General features: G+C 38.9%; 1 protein-coding gene across 14 annotated transcripts in view; it reads right to left on the bottom strand.

The window, feature by feature from the left end:
• Nucleotides 1-11,789: 11,789 nt before the first annotated feature.
• Tex16 (testis expressed gene 16) overlaps nucleotides 11,790-19,682 on the bottom strand; it is a 376,428-nt gene continuing 368,535 nt past the window's right edge. For all 14 annotated transcript variants that reach the window (XM_063279704.1, XM_063279698.1, XM_063279707.1 and 11 more), the window contains one exon: nucleotides 11,790-17,850. In XM_063279704.1, the coding sequence (XP_063135774.1) occupies nucleotides 17,486-17,850 (365 nt within the window). In that variant the 3' untranslated portion in view covers nucleotides 11,790-17,485. The remainder of the gene's footprint in view (nucleotides 17,851-19,682) is intronic.

The raw sequence follows: 19,682 nt of genomic DNA, 5'->3' as shown, positions 1-19,682 counted from the left end.
CAGTCCCAGCAGGATTAAGCATATGTTCTTCCACTGAGACTCAGCCTGGAAGTCTAGTTAGGGGAAGACGATCCAATGGCAGACAGCAGAATCAGAGAGAGTCCCCATTGCAGTTGTTAGGGAACCCATGTGAAGACAAAGTTACACATCTGCCACAAATGTGTCCAGCCCCTATATGCTCTCTGCTTGGTGGTTCAGCCTCTGACGGTCCTCATGGGCCCAGGTTAGTTGACCCTGTAGGTCTTCTTGTGGAATTCTTGACTCCTCCAGCATGCTCAATATTAACCCTCACCCTTCCAGAAGACTCCACGATTTTACCTGATGTTTGGTTGTGAGTCTCTTCATCTGTTTCCATTCACTACAGAATGGAACCTCTCAGGCGACAGTTTTGCTAGGTTCTTGTTTGCGAGTATAGCAGAGAACCATTAATAGTATTCGGGGTTAGCTCTCTCCCATGGGATATGCCTCAAGTTGGGGCAGTCATTGCTTGGCCATTCCCTCAGTCTCTGCTCCATCCTTTTTCGTGCAGATCTTGTAGGCAGGGAAATGTGGGGGTTGAAGGTTTTGTGACTTGGTTGATGTCTCCCTCCCTCCAGGGGAAGTCTCACCTGGCTACTGAAGGTGGACACTTTAGTCTTCATAATTCCTGGTGGTAGAAATCCCATCTAGAGTCACCCCATAGACTCTGGAGCCTCCCCTGTCCCAGGCCTCTTGTTAATCTGAGAGATGCTTCCTTCTTATTTCCGTCCTCACTCCCAGCACTCTCCTACGCCCTAGTTCCCACACCTATTCTGAAGCCCTTTTCTCTGCTCACCACAACTCCCATGCAGTTCTCTCTCTGATGACTGTTCCATTTTCTCTTGTGAGTGAGAATCACACATCCTCCCGTGGGCCTCCTTATTATTTAGTTTCTCTGGCTCTGGAATGCTGCATGGTTGTCCTCTGCTTCATGGCTAATGTCCACTTACACTTGAGTACACACCATGCATGTCCTTTTGGGACTGGGGTACCTCACTCAGGATATTTTCTAATCCATCTATTTGCTTGCAAACTTCATAATGTCTTTGTTTTTAATGTCTGAGTAGTATTCTACTGTGCAAATGAATCACATTTTCTGTATCCATTCTTCCATTGTGGGACATTTGAGTTGTTTCTAGCTTCTGGCTATCACAGATAAGGCTGCTATGCACATTGTAGAGCAGGTGCCCCTGTGCTGTGTGGTGGGGCATCTTTTGGGCATATGCCCAGGAGCTGTCTAGCTCAGTAGAATTACTTCTAGTATTCTGAAGAACCGCCAGACTGGTTTCCAGGGTGGTTGTACAACTTTGCAATCCCACCAGCAATGGAGGAGTGTTCCCCTTTCTCCACATCCTCACCAATTAATTGGGAGACATTCTCATTCAAACCACCATATTAACAGAGTGCGGTGCCCTCTCAGACCCTAGATTAGGCACAAGCCACGCCCAAACACCTGTTTTTACAGAGAGATCCTTTATTAAGCAGGGAGAAAAAGTTAAAGTGTCTACTTTCAGACTCAGAACAATGACCTTGCTCGCATAATATTTTAAGAAGATAAAAGAGGGAGGATGCTATCAGAAAGGGAAAGGATGAGGTGGAATATTTTGATTGGGAATGTTAATTAGATGTACCAAAAGGGGATTTTGATTGGTAGACTTTCGTAGTCAGTCTCAGGAGGAGGAAGTGTCCAAATAAGGGAACAGACCTTGGTGGCTAGCTTTAGAAAAGTAATCTAACCGTTTTTGGCAAGGCATAGGGAATGGGGGAGAAAGGTAAGGCCTGCCCAGAGCCGTGCTTGCCAGGCAGGGCTGTCTGGGTCCCTTCACTATGTATATTATGTATACTATGGGTTTATACATTTCACAAACACTGTCATCCTGTCCTAGATTACACTTTGAACAATTTAAGACAAGAGACTGCAAGTTTTCACTTTGGCAGATGGGAGATTTACACAGCAAAGATATTGCACATTGTCAGAATTGAGTACAACAGGATTCTTCCATTTCAAATACTTGCTATCCAGGGTCATCTTGCCCACTTAGCAGAGTTGTGCTTTGCTTAAGAAGAGAACTTAGAGTGAGGTAACCCAATCACAGAAAAACACACATGGTATGCACTCATTGATAAGTGGCTATTAGCCCAAATGCTTGAATTACCCTAGATGCCTAGAACAAATGAAACTCAAGATGGATGATCAAAATGTGAATGCTTCACTCCTTCTTTAAAAGGGGAACAAGAGTACCCTTGGGAGGGAATAGGGAGGCAAAGTTTAGAACAGAGGCTGAAGGAACGCCCATTCAGAGCCTGCCCCACATGTGGTCCATACATATATAGCCACCAAAACTAGATAAAATGGATGAAGCAAAGAAGTGCAGGCTGACAGGAACCGGATATAGATCTCTCCTGAGAGACACAGCCAGAATACGTCAAATATATAGGCGAATGCCAGCAGCAAACCACTGAACTGAGAACAGGACCCCCGTTGAAGGAATCAGAGAAAGGACTGAAAGAGCTTGAAGGAGCTCGAGACCCCATATGAACAACAATGCCAATCAACCAGAGCTTCCAGGGACTAAGCCACTACCCAAAGACTATACGTGAACTGACCCTGGGCTCCAACCTCATAGGTAGCAATGGATAGCCTAGTAAGAACACCAGTGGGAGGGGAAGCCCTTGGTCCTGCCAAGACTTAACCCCCAGTGAACGGGATTGTTGGGGGGGAGGGCAGTAATGGGGGGAGGATGAGGAGGGGAACACCCATAGAGAAGGGGAGGGGGAGGGGTTAGGGGGATGTTGGCCTGGAAACCGGGAAAGGGAATAACAATTGAAATGTAAATAAGAAATACTCAATTTAATAAAGATTTAAAAAAAAGAGAACTTAGAGTCTTATGGCAGGGCAGGACTTATGCATGATTGTCACACTGTGTTGCCCCCTTTAAGCTGCCTGTTAGAGGCATTTTCTCTGACAGAGAAATAGGCCAATTGACTGATGATAGGTCAAGGTTGTTTCCTTTGTTATGGGCATGGAGGTAAGGCCTGCTCAATCCTGGTGAACAACCATTTATATCCAAGAATTCTCAATTTGCTTATCTATGATAGGTCTGGTTAGCAAGTATTTATATTCAGGTTGTTGTGTTCCTGTGCTAAATTCTATCTTTGTGACGCAATGTCTTCTAATCAACTCTATTAGTAAAATCATATAGCATAAATTATATCACTTTGAGTTTCTTCTATATCAACTTGAGGTCTGATGTTTTAGTCATTCCAAATCTGTTTATTTTCATTCACAGTCATAATAAAAATCTTTATAAATTTAACTTCATTTTGTCCTACACTACTCAGAAGTCTCCAATTAATAAATTTCTATTAACAATTCATCTATAGGTATTTAGTGTGCTGAACAAGGAAATATATACATACAGAGGTAGTAAAGTGGGACATGACACATATGTCCAGGGAATAAATAGAAGAATACTGGACAACAGATATCAGGTGAGTGATGCTTGATTAGCCTTTGCTTTTATGAAAAATAATGTATGAATTTTACAAAGCTGGAGAAAAAATTCTCAATCAATATTAGTGGGATTGGCTTGATTTGGAGAGTTCTCCATTTTTACTGAGAAAGTGGATACCAATACAGACCAGTGGAGGCCATGGATTCACACACACAGGCTCAGAAAAATCTCATTGTAGTTTTGGTCGTGGAGATTTTAAATAGCAGAAGAAGATAGGGAACCAGACAGAAAGCGTGTAAGAGCAGCCCTAGAGGAGGAAGGAATGGTGCCAGGAAAATCCTTTGTACTTGGTATGCATAAGAGCAGCTGCAGAATACCATTTTTAAAATATCTCTGCTGAGTCAGTTGCTAGACATTCACATCCCCTCTGTTTAGAGGACACATTCATGAAACTCTGAGAGAATGTCCCAGAAGTAGATATTTAACATGGTCAGCAAAATACTGCTAAGCAACAAGCAAAACCCTTTGAATCAGAACCATACAACAATCAGTAAGTTTGGATACTAGTTGGAATCAGAATCTTCTGAAAAAAAAATATGTTCCAGTGGGGTGCCAGACTTACAAGAAGAATTCCACAGGAGTGGGGACATTTTTAACCCAACCCATGAAGACAGGACATACCATACATAGTACTGCCTTGGGTGGGCCCATTTGTCTTCTAAAGCACTGCCCAGAATGTGACCAGCATTGGAATCCAAATAACTTAAAGCGCAAGCCTGTAGGCAGGCAAGACAACATTCATACTTTGATTTCAATTTCTCTCTTTTTTCTTCTTTATTCCTCTTTAATTTATTTCCCAGGGTCAACTGAGCAAACCAACTCTGTTCTGTATTCTGGCCCTCTCATCTCATTTTCTCCCTTATTGATTCTTTTGTTGGTTTTGGATTTTTTTGTTTTGTTTTGTTTTCTATTATGTAAACTTCCCAACAAACTTTGCCTAGATTCATTTACTGACTCTCTTTGTCCTAGCCCTGTGACTTGGGACAGCTATGACTCTCTAATTGTGTTAATTTACTTGTCATTTTCATTCCAACTTTAGTCAAATCTGCCTTATCCATCTATCCCAGTTTGTTGTAACTGTTTCACCATTTACACTTCTGTCCTACTCATAAGTAACAAATAAATTAATGCATACAGTATTATCAGTACTTCCTTAGTTTTTGAAATAATTAGTGCTTATGAGGTGAATGGTCTTTAACTATTATTGTACCTTCACAATAGGATAGTATTTTGATAATGATTATTTTAAAGACAATATCCTAATTTCGGGGGTTGAGGTTCAATTTCTCCTGGTGCCCTAACCACCAGTCTAGATAAAAGAGCAAACATCTAACTAAATTGGGTTCTTCTTGAACATTGCAAATATTCTTCTTAAAGAATAAGGATAACTGAAAAATGAAAGCTAAAATAAATTCAACGTTTTCATCTTATTTTTGCTTTTCATAATGCAAAAATAGAAGAAACATACTTTTAGGAAAAATCAAGTCAATATGACTCCTCCAAAAATCACTAATCTCGCAGTAACATCTGCCAATGACATTGAGATTAAATCCCAGAAAAATAATTCAAAAAGAATTATTGTAAATTTAAAAATGAATCACAGAGAACACAAATCAATTATTGAATTCAAGAATGAGAAAAATATATCAATATGGGATATGAGGAAAAGGAAGAAAGTCAATAAAAGAACACACTAAAGGAAAACTAGATTGAAACACTACAAATGAAAAACACAACCCAAATGAAAATTTATGTAGAAAGTGTAACCAGTAGAATAGATCAGGAGTTTTGGGTGTGAGGGAAGAAGATTGACTCTGAGACCACCATGGTTCATGGGAGTCAAGAAGGTAGTTTGGTTCAATGAGATTTCATACCACTGTTGGCTCACACTTCAAGAGTCTGACACCGAGTCCTTTATTTTAGGCATATTTAAGTTCAGAACAATTTGATGAGAAGTTTCCTGGTGATAAATCAATCCTCTATATATAATGAAGCTTAGGAATACATGTCCATAAGCCCCTCAAGGCAAGTGAGTGTCCAAGCCCTACCCCTGATGATCTCCAATAGTCAGACTCCACCCACAGAACATTCTAAAGGCTATAAAGGCCAGATCCAAAACCTTGAGGTGCAAGTGGCCAAGCTCCTCCCTACACAATAAAAAGTCCAACCTTAGAACTTAAAAACCCACCAAACTGAACTCAAAATCCCACCATTCCACGAGCTATTCCCAAGATTGGAACTTGAAATCCTACCAATCTTCATCTTGGAAATCTCCATCCTGAAAAAGCCGGAGAATCAGGGGGAAAGACTTTGATAAAATACTTAAAGAGTTTAAAAAAAAGAGTTTTACTGTTTGCTTTTTCCAGTCCTTTCCCAGAGGTACCTACAGTCTTTTCTCAAGGATAATTATACACTGGGGGAAAGGAAACAATCAGACTTTCTGGAGTCTATTTGTTACTGGTTCTGAACTGACACTGGTTCCCAGAGAACCCAAGAAATACCATGGCCTCCACTTTAAGTCGGGGTTTTTATATATATCAGATGATTAATAGTTTTTTTCTGAATTCCAGCTCACAGTAGGTTCCATGGTTTCTCAAATTTATCTTGTGGTTATTTCCTCAGTTACAGTTACACACACACACACACACACACACACACACACACACATACACACACACACACACACACACACACACACACACACACACACACACACACACACAGAATTCTCACTCTGGTTCCCTGACCTGTGGAGGAAATGTTGAAAAGGCCAAATGGGAGTGATTGGACATGCCTCTACCAGGGAAAATAGTGAAGCACAAAACATCATCGCATACATGGAGAAATTGCAGGCATTAGTACCACTATCAAGGAGAGATAAGCAGAACTTGTGGTTCCCTTTAAGTTTCTTATCTGGCCATTGCAAAAGACAGATGGATTGTGGAGAATAACAGACTAATGGAAACTTGATCAGGTAGTGACTCTGATAGCAGCTGCTGTATCTGGTGTGGTGTCCTTACTTGAGAAAATGAACACATGTCCTGGCACATGGTATGCAACTGTTCATCTATTAAACGCTCTTTTCTTTGTATCTATCTATTAGGACCACCAGAAGGAATTTGCTTTCAGTTATGAAGACCTGCAATTTACAGTTTTACCTCAAGGGCTGTATTAACACTCCAGCCCTTGTGATAACTTAGAAGTCTCTTCCATAAAATATCACATTGGTCCACTCTATTGGCAACATTATGCTGATTGGACCAAGGGAACAGAAGGTAGCAACAACCACTTTGAACTTATTGGTAGCACAGTAACAATAGAAGATGGGAAATAAATCCAACCAGAATTCAAGGGCCTTTTACTTAGGTGAAATTTTTAGGAGCCTTTTGGTGTGGGACATGCCAAAATATTTATTTTAATGTGAAGGATAAGTTATTTCACTTGACTCCTCCCATGACCAAGAAAGAAGTATATTTCCTGGACCCATTTAGACTCTGGAGGTAGCGCATTCTTCTGTGTACTCTAGCTCATATACCAAGCCAGTAGGAAAGCTGCTAGCTTTGACAGGGCCTGGAATAGAGGGCATTTCAACAGGTCCAGGATACTGTAAAGGATACTTTACTACTTAGCCCATTGATCCAGTGTACATGATGGTATTTGAAGTCGCAATGGCAGATAGAGATCATGTTGGGGGCTTTGGCAGGCCTGATGTAGGTAATCAGAGGATATCTTTGGACCAAGGCTCTACCATAATTTGCATACAACTATACTCCTTTTGAGAGATAGCTCTGGCCTGCTTTTGGACCTCAGGAGAAATTGAATGCTTGACAGTGGGCCACTGTGTTGGCTACTTTCATGTCAACTTAACACAAACTACAGTCATTAGAGAGGAAAGAGCCTAAATTGAGAAAATGCCTCTGTATGAACCAACTGTAGGCAAGTTTGTAGAACATTTTAATTACTGACTGATGGGAGAAGGGCCAGACCATTGTAGGAGCCATTCCTGGTCCTTGATTCTATAAGAAAGCAAGCTGAACAAACTCTGGAGAGCAAGCCAGTGAGCAGCACTCCTCCATGTCCTCTGCATCAGCTCCTGCCTCCAGGTTCCCACCCTGGAAGAATTCCTGTCCTGACCTCTGCCAGTGATGAATAGTGATGGAATCATAAGCAAAGTAAAGCCTTCCCTCCTCGGGTTGCTTCGTCATGGGTTTTCATCACTGTAATAACCCTAACTAGGACAGTCAGCAAGCGTTTTGTTTTCTTTTTTAATACTTTTGGGTCCTTACTCTTTCTCTAAAGCTCACTCTCCCAGCATGTGGTTATCTGGCGCCTTGTGGGGACCTCCATGCTGGTATGTCAAATGGCATGGCTTTTTCCCTTTACTTCATCCTCAGGGCAGCTGCTGAGATGTACAGCTTTTCTGTCCTATTTTTTGTTTTTAAACTAATAAAAATGTCAAGCTAGAAAATAAATAACTCCAATAAAATTCATAAAATGTCATATAGGTCTTGATATAAAAACTGAACTTAGATGCATATTAAATCTGATATTCATTGTACTAGGAAAACCTCGGCCTCATTGAAAGGTTAAATAGAAACAAAAATGTGACTTGATTCTTCTCTATGATTTTATATTAGAATTTCATACTGTGAAATTTTCTGGTTTTCTCCAAGAAACATTCTTCTGTATCCCTTGTACTAACAGGCCTTTCTGTGTCAATATTTATTCATGAGTAACTTTGATATTCACATGTTCTAAAAATGAATGAATCGTGTTTACTAATGACTGGCAGAGTAACTTTTCATGAACACTTTTCTTACTCCATTTTTCAACTACACTCTAACTACAAAAGTTTATGGACAGAAATTGCTGAGCACAGAAGAAAGAACTATAGTAAAGTTATAGCTGGGTAAGGTAGGAGTTTGTGTTTGCATAAATTATGAGGTTTAGGTTGCACATGAATAGGTTGAGTAATAGGCTACTCAATATTTAAATTTCTTTAACAAACTTAATTGTTGCTGTTTTAATTTTCTCTGTTTTGTGGGGTATGGAGTAAGTTCTCAAATTTTCAAGTCACTGTATTCATATTTTCTTGTCTTTATTCATTTTTCTATTTGCTTCCAGGAAAGTGATTTGAGATAGCACCTCACTATGCCATCTTAGCTAGCCTGGGACTCACCGTGGAGACCATCAGGCTGGCCTCAAATTCACAGGGGTCCTCCTCCTCTCCCTCCCACATGCTGAGATCAAAGTGCACCACAATGCCCAGCTTCTTTTTTCTTTAATTTTAAGTTATGTTTTAGTTCTGTTTCTAAAGGAAATGTATTTTTTAATTTAATTAAAAAAATTTAAAACTTACCCACTTCATATCCCCTCACTGTTCCCCTCCTGGTCACCCCTCCCACAATCCTTCCCCTCTCCCCCTCCCCTTCTCCAACCAAAGAACATACATGGGCTGGACCTGGGCCTCCTTGCTCATATGCAGTACATATGTAGCTCTACTTTCATGTGGGTACTGAACAACTAACTGGAGCAGGGGCTGTCCCAAAAGCCGTTACCTGTCCATGGGATATGTTCTACTAGCTGGGCTGCCTTGTCTGGCCTCTGTGGGATGGGAAGCACCTAGCCTCTCAGAGACCTTGGAGAGAAAAAGTGCCAGGGTTGGGGGGATACTCAGGAGGAGGGAGCAGGGGATAGAAACTCCACAGGAAGGCCAACAGAGTCAACAAACTTGGACCCCTGGGGCTCTCAGAGTCTTATTTTCCCTTCCCTTTCTTCCTTCCAACCCTACCCCTGTCAGCTCTCCTTGCCTCCTTTTAACTTTATGACCTCTTTTTATCTAACTCTCTCCCTCCCTCCTTCCCTCCCTCCCTCCCTCCCTCCCTCCCTCTTTCCCTCTCTCTCTCCCTCCCTCCTTCCCCCCCCCCTATGTGTGTGTGTGTGTGTGTGTGTGTGTGTGTGTGTGTGTGTGTGTAGTCTGTTTAGTGTTACCTGTATGTATGTTTCAGGGATGAGCACTTGGTATTGTAAACAATTAGGGCTCCCAAGGGTGGAAATTAGTAAAACTGAAAGTAAATACTTTCTATCTTCATATTGAGAACAAGGCAAGGATGTGTGCTTTTACCACTTCTAGTCAATGTTTTATGGGCTGCTCACAATCCAAACAGAAAAGAGGTGATTCTGTAAAACTAATGAAAACTACATGAGCTGATAACTAACACAGTATATGATACTTATGGGAAAAGTCAATTCTATTTCTCTATCCCAGCCACAGGCAATTAAAATTTAAATAAAAACTAATATCATTTACTATAAGCACAAAAGCCATGTGATGTGTGGTGATGCCTAATTTAGCTTAACAACGTATATGTACGACTCATATGTAAAGTTTTGCAAACCTTAGGTAAAGGAAAATGAATTTTTTTCAACTTTTATTGGTTCTTTGTGACTTTCACATCATGCATCTCAATCCCATTCATCTTCCACTTTCCTTGAACCTGCCCGCCATCCTTGCAACGTCCCCCAAACATAGGAAAATCTCATTGTGCAAGCTGTAGTGTGTCACAGTGTGTCCCGTGTATACCCTGTCTATTTATACTTTGCTTGCAATGAGTCATTGGTCTGGTATGAGTGCTATGGCTTCTGCTACTCTATCAATACTAGAACCTCAGTGGGTTGTGTGCCATGGAGATTCTATAGTTTTGGATGTGTAACAATAGCCTCTGCATACATCCCAGCTTCACCAGTGGGGTAGAATGTGGTGGGTCAACAAAGCCCTGGATCTCGGCCTGAGAGATATCTGACTTGGTCAGCCCACCAGCTGTCCTGCTCTCCCACTCTCAGAGCCTATTCACCCATAACCTCAGCAACCAGGGCCTGCTCTACCTGCTGCCCACTCAAGGTCCACGGCCTGTTCTCCCACGTGTTGCAGCTGTTTAGGGAACATGTTCTCCCATTCTCATGATCCCAGAGGCAGCTCTGTCACGGGTGAGTGAAGGATGGCAGAAGGGAGGAGGGCATCTTTCCCTCATCAGCACCACCTCCCAGCAGACAAGAAGCAGGGCCAGCTCTCCTGCCCTCACTCTCTTGGGGCTGACTCACCTGCAACCCCCATGTCCAGGGACAGCTTGACTACCAAGTGACATGCTGGGCCTGCTCTCCAAGTGCTGCAGCAGGTGAGCAACAGAGCCAGCTTTCTTGTTCTCATGACCCCATCAGGGCCAGCTCTCCCACCTGCCACAGGTGGCAAAAGGGAGGGGAGGGCATCTCTCCCTCACCAATGTCACTGCAGAGCAGACAAGAGGCAGGGCCAGCTCTCCTGCACTCATGCCATCGAGGCTGGCTCATCCACAACCCCCACATCCAGGACTAGCTGTATTACTGAGTAGAGTTGCAGTATGTGAGGAGCAGAGCCTGATGACCTCAGGGCCAGCTCTCCTGCCCACCATAGGTGAGCATTTGTCCGTCATCCATGTCGAGACACAGCAGAAAAGCAGCAGAGCCACTTCTCCCCTACTTATACCTTCAGGGTCAGCTCGCATGCACCCCTCCGCCAGGATCAGCTCTACTGTGCTGTCCAGGCAAGGTGCAGGGCCCTCTCTCCCAGGTGCTGATGAAGAACCAGGCAACTCTCATGTTCTCATGATCCCAGGGTCAGATCGTCCACCTGCCACAGGGGGCAAGGGGCAAGTGCAGAGGAGGGCATCTCTCCTTCATCCATGCCGCAGCATGAGTGGTAGGGCCTGATCTCCCACACTATACTCCGAGGGGAGGAGCACCTACACCTCCCGCAGTGTGCAGTGCTCGATGTCTGGAGTACTGCAGCTGGCTAGGGGTGGGGTCACCTCTCCTGATCTCACACCCTAGGGCAATGTCTCCCACAATGTTCAGGTGAGTGGTGGGGTCTCACCCTCACACATTAACTTGTCCCCAGGCAGTAGCCCAGACCAAAGATGGCCATCTAACAGATCCCTGCTGCTGCAGGGCCACAGACCCAGACATGATCCCCAGTGGCAGCACAGACCAGGATCCCACTATGGTCCCAGGTGGTGATCATCTCGGGCTAGCTCCCTGTCTGGGTCCCATGGAGCAGCTCTGGTAGTCATCTCAAGTCTGCTCCTCAACCTGACCCACCCGAGTGGCCTCATGCAAGGGTCATCTCTCTTGGGCTCATTCAGACCTAGGGCCCACAGTCCAGGGATGCTTCTTCTGTCTCAGGAAATGTTCTTAAGAGAAATAAAAACAGAAAACAAAATATTTGAATGCAGATGACACCATTTATTGAAATATCAATTTACATATGAAGTATTTAAAGCAAAAGACAATTTCAATTCAGGAAGAAATATATTACTTTCACAATTATGTCAAATACTTTTCTAGCAGATTCACTAGAAAAAAGAGCAAATTGCAACACTTTTGCAATGCACCTTACACATCATTGTTCTGGATTGGAAATCATGAGGACAGCACAATGGCAGTAACCATCAATAAAGTTTACCAGACACAAAATATTAACAAGGCAGTTGGCAGAAATATAGTATAAGAAAGTGACATCAATCACAATTAGTATCACAATTTACTTGAGAAGAAAGAGAAACAGCTGACACTTATAGATTACATAATTTAGAGTACAAGTCTCAACAAGATACAAATAGAAAATTGAAAATACTTAGGCAAAAACACCATTATCCAAGAGTTGAACTTTAGTTTTAAGATGTAAGAGGGGGAGTGAGTTGATATTTTTATTTCTGTAGCATCAAACACTTCTGGGGTTCTAGTTAATAAGATTTGTGCAACGAATATTACAGAAGAGTCTATAGTTGCATCAAGATAAACTGGATTTTAATGAGATTTTGAACATAAATGAAACAGGCAAAATACTTATACGAACCAAAGATTTCAATGTGTAAAGTTGAAGATTAGCTGTCTTGTTTTTATTCTCAACTGATTCAGACATTAAAATCAATGCCTGAAATCTCCATATCCATGTTTACCAAACTATCAGAGCGAAGGTTAGGTATATATGACAGGTACAGATTAAATAATATTGGAGTTGAAATAAAATATAAAATCATCCTTTCAGGGTTAGTTAAGGAAAAAAATTATGGCAGCAAAAATTGTCAGTGATTAAATAAAAGTGCTGCTGCTGCTGTTGCTGCTGCTGTATAGATTTCTTTCCAGATATTCTGTGTTTCAAATACAAGCAGAGCAATACTGGAAAACAAAAGTGCCCACATAATGTCACTATATTTGGACAAAAGGCTATGTAATAGAAGTAACAGCTACTTCAAAGGGTATAGAATTAATATTGTTTTTAGTTTTTAACATTGTCCCAATAAATATATGGTGAGTTATGCTACAGAAATAAGATAGATTTAGCAATTTACTTTTTAAATGGATACCACCCCTCTGTAATATTCTTTATTTGAATTTTAAATTAGTAAGATATTAAAATACCTGTTGTGAATTTTACAAGATTAGCATAATCGTATAGAATGAGCACCAGGCGTTCTACACTCTAGTGCTGCAATAATTCAACCCCTGAATAAATGAAAAGATCACATCAATCTACACCACAGTTTGTTTAAAGATACAATACAGGCCAATTCACACACATTACATATATATAACGATATCACCTTGAATGGTATTTTGTTCAAACATATCACAATAAATATTTAGTAAACAAGAGAGAAGTCAAATGGCCAGCAAATAAAGGCAGTACACAGTTCACGAACTTAAATACAGCAGTAGTGTAAAATGGACAATGTCTCACCATACTAGTGCACTTCACTGTCCTGATTTTCTTTGAAAATAAAATCCAGTTGTTTCCTTCACTTTCAAAAGGTGGAAATTTACACTCATAATAAATATTAAAGTTATAAGCATCATATAGCTTTTGCTGCTTTTAGACAGATTTGTTCTCTAGTCACTGGTGATAGGTGTAGAAAATGAGAAATAAAGAGCTACTAACTTGAAACAGAATGAATGTATTAAGAATAAACTGAAACACTTGGTCGGCGTGTCTGATGAGTGTGAAGACTGGGGAGGTATAATGTGTAGAGGTGGTTTGATTTTTTTACTAAATTTTGATAATAGTCAGGTGTTTCCAAATTGATACTACTTAATGAAAGTTTTCTTGTCTTCAAATCCTACTCTGCACTGCAGATATATTGGTATTATGTTGTACTAAAATGTTAGGTTTTAAGAAAGAAACTTTAGAACCTATTATTTTATAACTTTAGAATCCTCAAATATATGTGTGTTCATCTTTGAATGACTAGGTATATTTATGGAGAAATTATGAAAAATAGTTAATATCATCATGATGATCTTCAAAAACATTGAGCATCCGGGTAATAACTTGCTATTTTTATCATAATTTAGAATTAACTGTAAGTTAAATGTCACTGCATTTTATAGAGAATTTTATTTGAAGATGATCTTTTATCTTACTCTAATATATGTATAAGAATAAAGAAGTTGGTTTGTAGGTGAATATTAGATGTTTAAGATAATGGAAATCTACTAAAGGTGAGTCATTTTAAAAATAAACTCTTAAAATATTATTTTAATAGCAAAAATATGCTCTAGGTAAATTCACAAAGTGCATCTTTTACTGTTTTCCATCAACATATTTTACAATTTAGATGAAGTTGGTATTGTATGTCCATTTATTTTTCTCAAAGAGCCTAAAATAGAATGTTTTTATAATATATAATAAAAGGAAAAATTGGAGACTTTCAAAGTCATTCTGTATATGCTTTCATCATTTTTGAAAATCGGGCATAAGCCATCTCATTTTAAATATCAAGGACTTTTGGTTGGGGGAGTACATGGTATTCTGTCCCCTACATTTTGGCATCATCATTCCTACCAGGATGTCTTAATACTATAGATTTTTATCTTTATAAATCAAAAAAGGTATTAAATAAATATTTTTACTCCATGGTCTTTACCTTTACCTTAATCTTTATTCCATCATTGATTCCTGAAGGTCAAAATGTGGGGAGAATTCAAGATTACTGGATTACTGCTGGATTGGAGTTTAATGGTTTAGGTGGGGGGTTTGAGAGAGTGGAGGGGGATAATGGTATGGCAGGAATTGGAAGGAATCTTGGGAATAGGCTGAGAGAAATGATGATAAAAAGGGTGCAGAGAACATGCAGAGAATATCACTGTGGAGTCAGATGGGGAAAGGGAGAAAGTAGAGATGATTCTGAGAACAGTGTAGGGGTGGGGACAGAGCTAAAGTCGTGATGTGGTATGGAGGGTATGGAAAAGGGCTGGGTTGGGGTTAAGTAAGGTAAAGGATGTACTGGGTTGAAGAACACTTCTAGAGGATTAGTGTATCTCAGAACAGTATAAACTTTAGGGCTATTTGTTCATTTTATCAATTAATGAAAAAAGTTTCAAAACAGCAGGAAATAAAAAAATCCTTTTAAATAATAACTTAGAACTTTATTTAATTTAAAGCTATACTTTTATTCTAATTTTGTTTTCTGAGATTTCCTTTCATTTTCCACAAAAATTTGTCTTCCACATTAGTGAGGCTCTCTGCTCTTGAAATATTTACTGAAAAAGGCACATGTACTTTGTTAAAAGCACTTTGCTGTATTTTGGATTTTTACTTCTAAAACATACTTAAAACATAATGATTAGATGGAGATATCTTATGTAATTAATGAACATTTCCTGAAAGTTATATTAATTTTTGTTATGAAGTATTTTTATTGAAAAAAACTATGGATTTTACTTTTTTGTATAATTCTGATATTTTTGAGTGACTTAGAGAATTAATTTGATATGGAGAACCCTAAGAAGATAGAGAAAAATCTTGGAAAATAATGATATGCTACTGAACATTTGCACTGCTCAGTTCGATAGGTACTAACAGTAATCAGAAGAATAAAACCACTCTAAAGAATAGTTACAGGATTGAGAATCATCTTCTTAGACCATCTTCACGTTTGATTCTTTACTTGACAGTTTCATTTAATTTCTTAAAAATTGAGAGAGAAGCAGCTGGCCACTGTACACATATTATTATTTAAATTTTAAGCCACTAATCACAACATCCAAAATTATATAGATCATGAGGAATAACACTCACATAGCAGGGTTTAGTTTATAATGAAGTTGGTGTTTTCATGACTGTCTTCAATTATATATTTGTGTTATATATAATTGAACCAAATTTTGTTTACTGTCTTTCTTTCTACTTGTTTATGATAAACATTAGTTCCTCGTAAGTTATTTCTCAGTTTTACTGACTTATTGGGTGTTTTTCACCCACAAGATGGTTTCCTCTGACATTTAGAATGCAATAGCGCTGTTTCCTAAAGTCAGTATTACAAGATAGCATATAGAGTAGACTATCTGTTAAGCAAGGTGATCTGTCAGTTTAGTTTTTTATTTTATTCTCAGTCAATATTGGCAGTAACTTAAGTAAAGTAGCCTGTATCCTTCTGTGATTTCTGTGGTTTTGCCACCCTGTGAAAAACTCAGGTGACTCAAGACTGAAATGGTATCCCATCTTCTGGGTTGGTAAGAAGTAGGAGAAAACCTCTCACTACCTTTCCTTATTTTCTGAGGCCAAAACCCTGGTTCATAAAGCACATGCTGAACCATGGGGAGTGGAGGGAGGGAGGCTAGCCAGCCTCTTTACCTCCTTCTTCAGAGGCCAAATAAATCTTCTAAAAAGGCAAGTTTGCCTTCAGACCCAAGATTATCACCCCTTGCACTATGTGTTAAGGCACATAATAAGGGGTTAGGTGGTAACCTATTCTTTAAATTGCCCTTGGTATTGTAAAAACAACAGCAACCGTTATTCAGGAAAGTTGAAATTTTAAATATACAAATTGAATAGTGGCCCAAGTGCCCTAAAACACAGCACAGGATTTATTTTAGGTATGAATAGAAATATAATAGCAGGGTTTTGTTTGTAATGAGATTACCTTCCCAAGCAATTTATCAGTTAATCTCATTACCTTCTGGTAATATTTTATCTATCTTACAAAATTGGTGAAATAAATGTTCCACAAAGCCATGTTGTATAGATAAACCAGGTTGGATAATTTTAATCCTGGGCTGCTCATCTGGGCCAATGCCTTCTTCATTTCTCTAGGAAGAACATCCTACTCATTCATCTCATAAAGTAGTTCAAGAATCCCTATCTTCTATCCTGAATCCTCTTATGCAAGTCGACAAGAGTGGTTGGGAAAGGTTAAAAAAATGACTTCCAAACTAAAACCCCTGTTTTAGCATGCAGTATTTTAGGCATCATGTGGTGCTGTTACTGTTGTCTCAGATTAACCTCACAACAACATACGCTATTTACAGTTCTACAGTTAGTTGTCTCCTTGTACTTTTAAGGCTTACTATAAATATTTACAATTTTTCTGTATTTATGTCAGAAAACAAATAGGTATTTAAATACTTTTGTTAGTGAACATTTTTCCAGATGTCTTTTAAAAATAGTTCACAAAAGAATTGTATTCAAGAATCTTTTGGCAAATTTCCTGGATTCTTAGCTTTCAGTCAATAAACATCTTGGACATTAAGCTAGACCCATTAAAATAAATGTCACTATGTCTGAAATGATTTTTATTTGCCTATCAAAGTATCCAAGAAGATCTGAAATTACCAGGACACATTGTCATTTTAAAATTACTTAGTATTTTGCTCAATGAAGAAGTACACATCTACAACACATTTCTACCAACAGATTACTCTGTATGAATTGAGGACTGCATACAGAATAAACCAGATAGGTACAATCTAGTATATCCAATCTAATAAACAATTATCTCGGTTTGGTAATTAAGTTCTTTGTGTATTCAGAATTTAGATGTCCCATTTAGCATTTTGAGCTGTCAAGTTTGTACATGTCTGTTTTGATGTTAAGTGTCTCTGTTTGTTTCAACTATCATGATAGCTTTGTAATGTCAGTTTTATAACTGGTGTTCACCTATCTTTGAGAGCTCAGTAAGTGGAGAAGATACCATAGGTCTGGAAGCTCTACCACTGCTGCCCACATAAACTCTGAAACCACTGCCCCTGGGAACTTCAGTATTTCCTCCAAGAACTGGAGGATTATCTACGGGAACGCCGACATTAACCATGGGGATAGTATTGACATTACTCTGGGGAATTCTAATATCGCCTCTGGGACGTGCAGAATTATCCTCGGGAATTCCAAAGTTTCCTTGAATTGCAGAATTGTCAAATCTTGGCATAATGGGAAGTTGTTCTCCAGAATGTGATGGAATTGCTCTTTGCCAGTCTCCCTCCATGTTGTATCTTTTCTTGATATTTTCTAAAACACAAAACAAGAAGTTTTAAGTGACTATAGGATTGGCTTCAATTTTGAGAACAAGCTAAGTTTAGGAATGAGAATTAATATTTCTAAATTTGTTGTCAATTCGATTACCTCAAAATGACATGGTGATTATACCACTGTATAAAACTATTATTTAGTAATTACACTTTGGGATGCAAAAGATGGACAAAGGAGGGGTTGGGGATTTAGCTCAGTGGTAGAGCGTTTGCCTAGCAAGCACAAGGCCCTGGGTTCGGTCCCCAGCTCCAAAAAAAAGATGGACAAAGGAACAAAGTGAGTAAATACTTATATACCGGAAGTTTAGGTGGACTAGAAAGTAGAGGTGGTGAAAGAGGAGGAACTAGAGTATAGTGAGAAAGGAGCTACAGGCTGAAGGGCTTTTAGGAATGAAGGTTTTTAGTATGCCATTTTATTTCTTTGGTAGTATGAAAAATTAATGCAATTAGGAATTTAATGCGAACAAGAAATTAGATAAGGGGTAACCATGAAAACTAGACACACTCAGGAATTAATTTATTAATTAATTTATTTCTTCAGTGGTGTGTATGTGTGTGTGTGCGCGCACGTGCACCTGTGTACAAGTGAACATGAAGGCCATAAAACAACCTAGAGTCTTATTCATCAGGAGTTGCTCATTTTTTCATTTTTTTAAAAAATTTTTTGAGGCAGTCTCTCCCTGGCCTGGAATTTCCTAAATTGTCCAGGGAGGCTACCAGCAAACTTCATTTCTAGGATAACAAACACACACTATTAAATATCTTTTCTTTTCAATCTGAACTTTAAAATCAAACTTGTAAAGCAAGCTCTTTACTGACTAAGCAGTGTCTTGCTGCTAACCTTCTAGCACTCTTAAGGATTTTCAATTTAAGAATAAGTTTGAATCAACTTTACCTTTCAAAGGATAATGTTATCTGAACTGACCTTAGAATAAATTCTAATTTCTTCATTTGATAACTAACTTCTTAGAGTCCCACATAGAAATATTACAGAATGGGCTAAATTTTGATTTCCAAATAAACTTTGGGGTAGATTTCAGACTTTTCATTGAAACCATCTTTAGTAGTTTGGTGATGCTACTTTTAAAGAAATATTTCTATTGGGCATAATTTTCAAGAATTTGGTTTCTAAGAGAAGTTAGGCATGAAAACTCCTAATACTATCCAGCATGTATAGGATCATTTTTGGATAGGCTTACATAGATATGATGATAATTCAAAAGGGTTATTATATAATTAGTAGTAAATTTTAATCTAGTATTTAAAATGTTATAAGTTATGTTAATATTACTTTTAGTCAACTATGGGTTAAGAAATTAGTTGTTGATTTGCTGAGTCATCCTCTCTTGTCAATAGGTGCTCAAATAGAAGAGGAAATATTTGTTTGTTTTTTTACCAGTTTGCTTAGCAATGTCCATTTGTTCATTCTTTGTTCTTATCTACTACTTAATTATTAGCGAATGAATGTGTTAGGGGTTTTGCCCCCTGAATCTATGGTTAAGACAGAATGAGTAAAGATTAGTCATTTTCTCATGCTTTTAGGTTCTTTTTAAAAGGTGAACTTTAATTCCAAATTTGAAGTCTTAAAAAGTTTGTATAGTCTAAAATGCCTGCCTCCTCCCGCCACACACACACACACACACACACACACACACACACACACACACACACACACACCATGATTAGGTGTGTGATTGAATTAAACCAACTTAGCATTAGGCTTTAATCAACAAATGTGAATATAATGGTTAAATTTATAGAACAGTAATTAATGCCATCATAAAAATGGTTTATGATATAGAAATAAACAGA

This window comes from Rattus norvegicus, chromosome X, assembly GCF_036323735.1.
Source record: "Rattus norvegicus strain BN/NHsdMcwi chromosome X, GRCr8, whole genome shotgun sequence".
Lineage (NCBI taxonomy): Eukaryota > Metazoa > Chordata > Mammalia > Rodentia > Muridae > Rattus > Rattus norvegicus.
The sequence above is the reverse complement of the archived record's forward strand: the minus strand, read 5'-3'. Positions and strand labels throughout refer to the sequence as shown.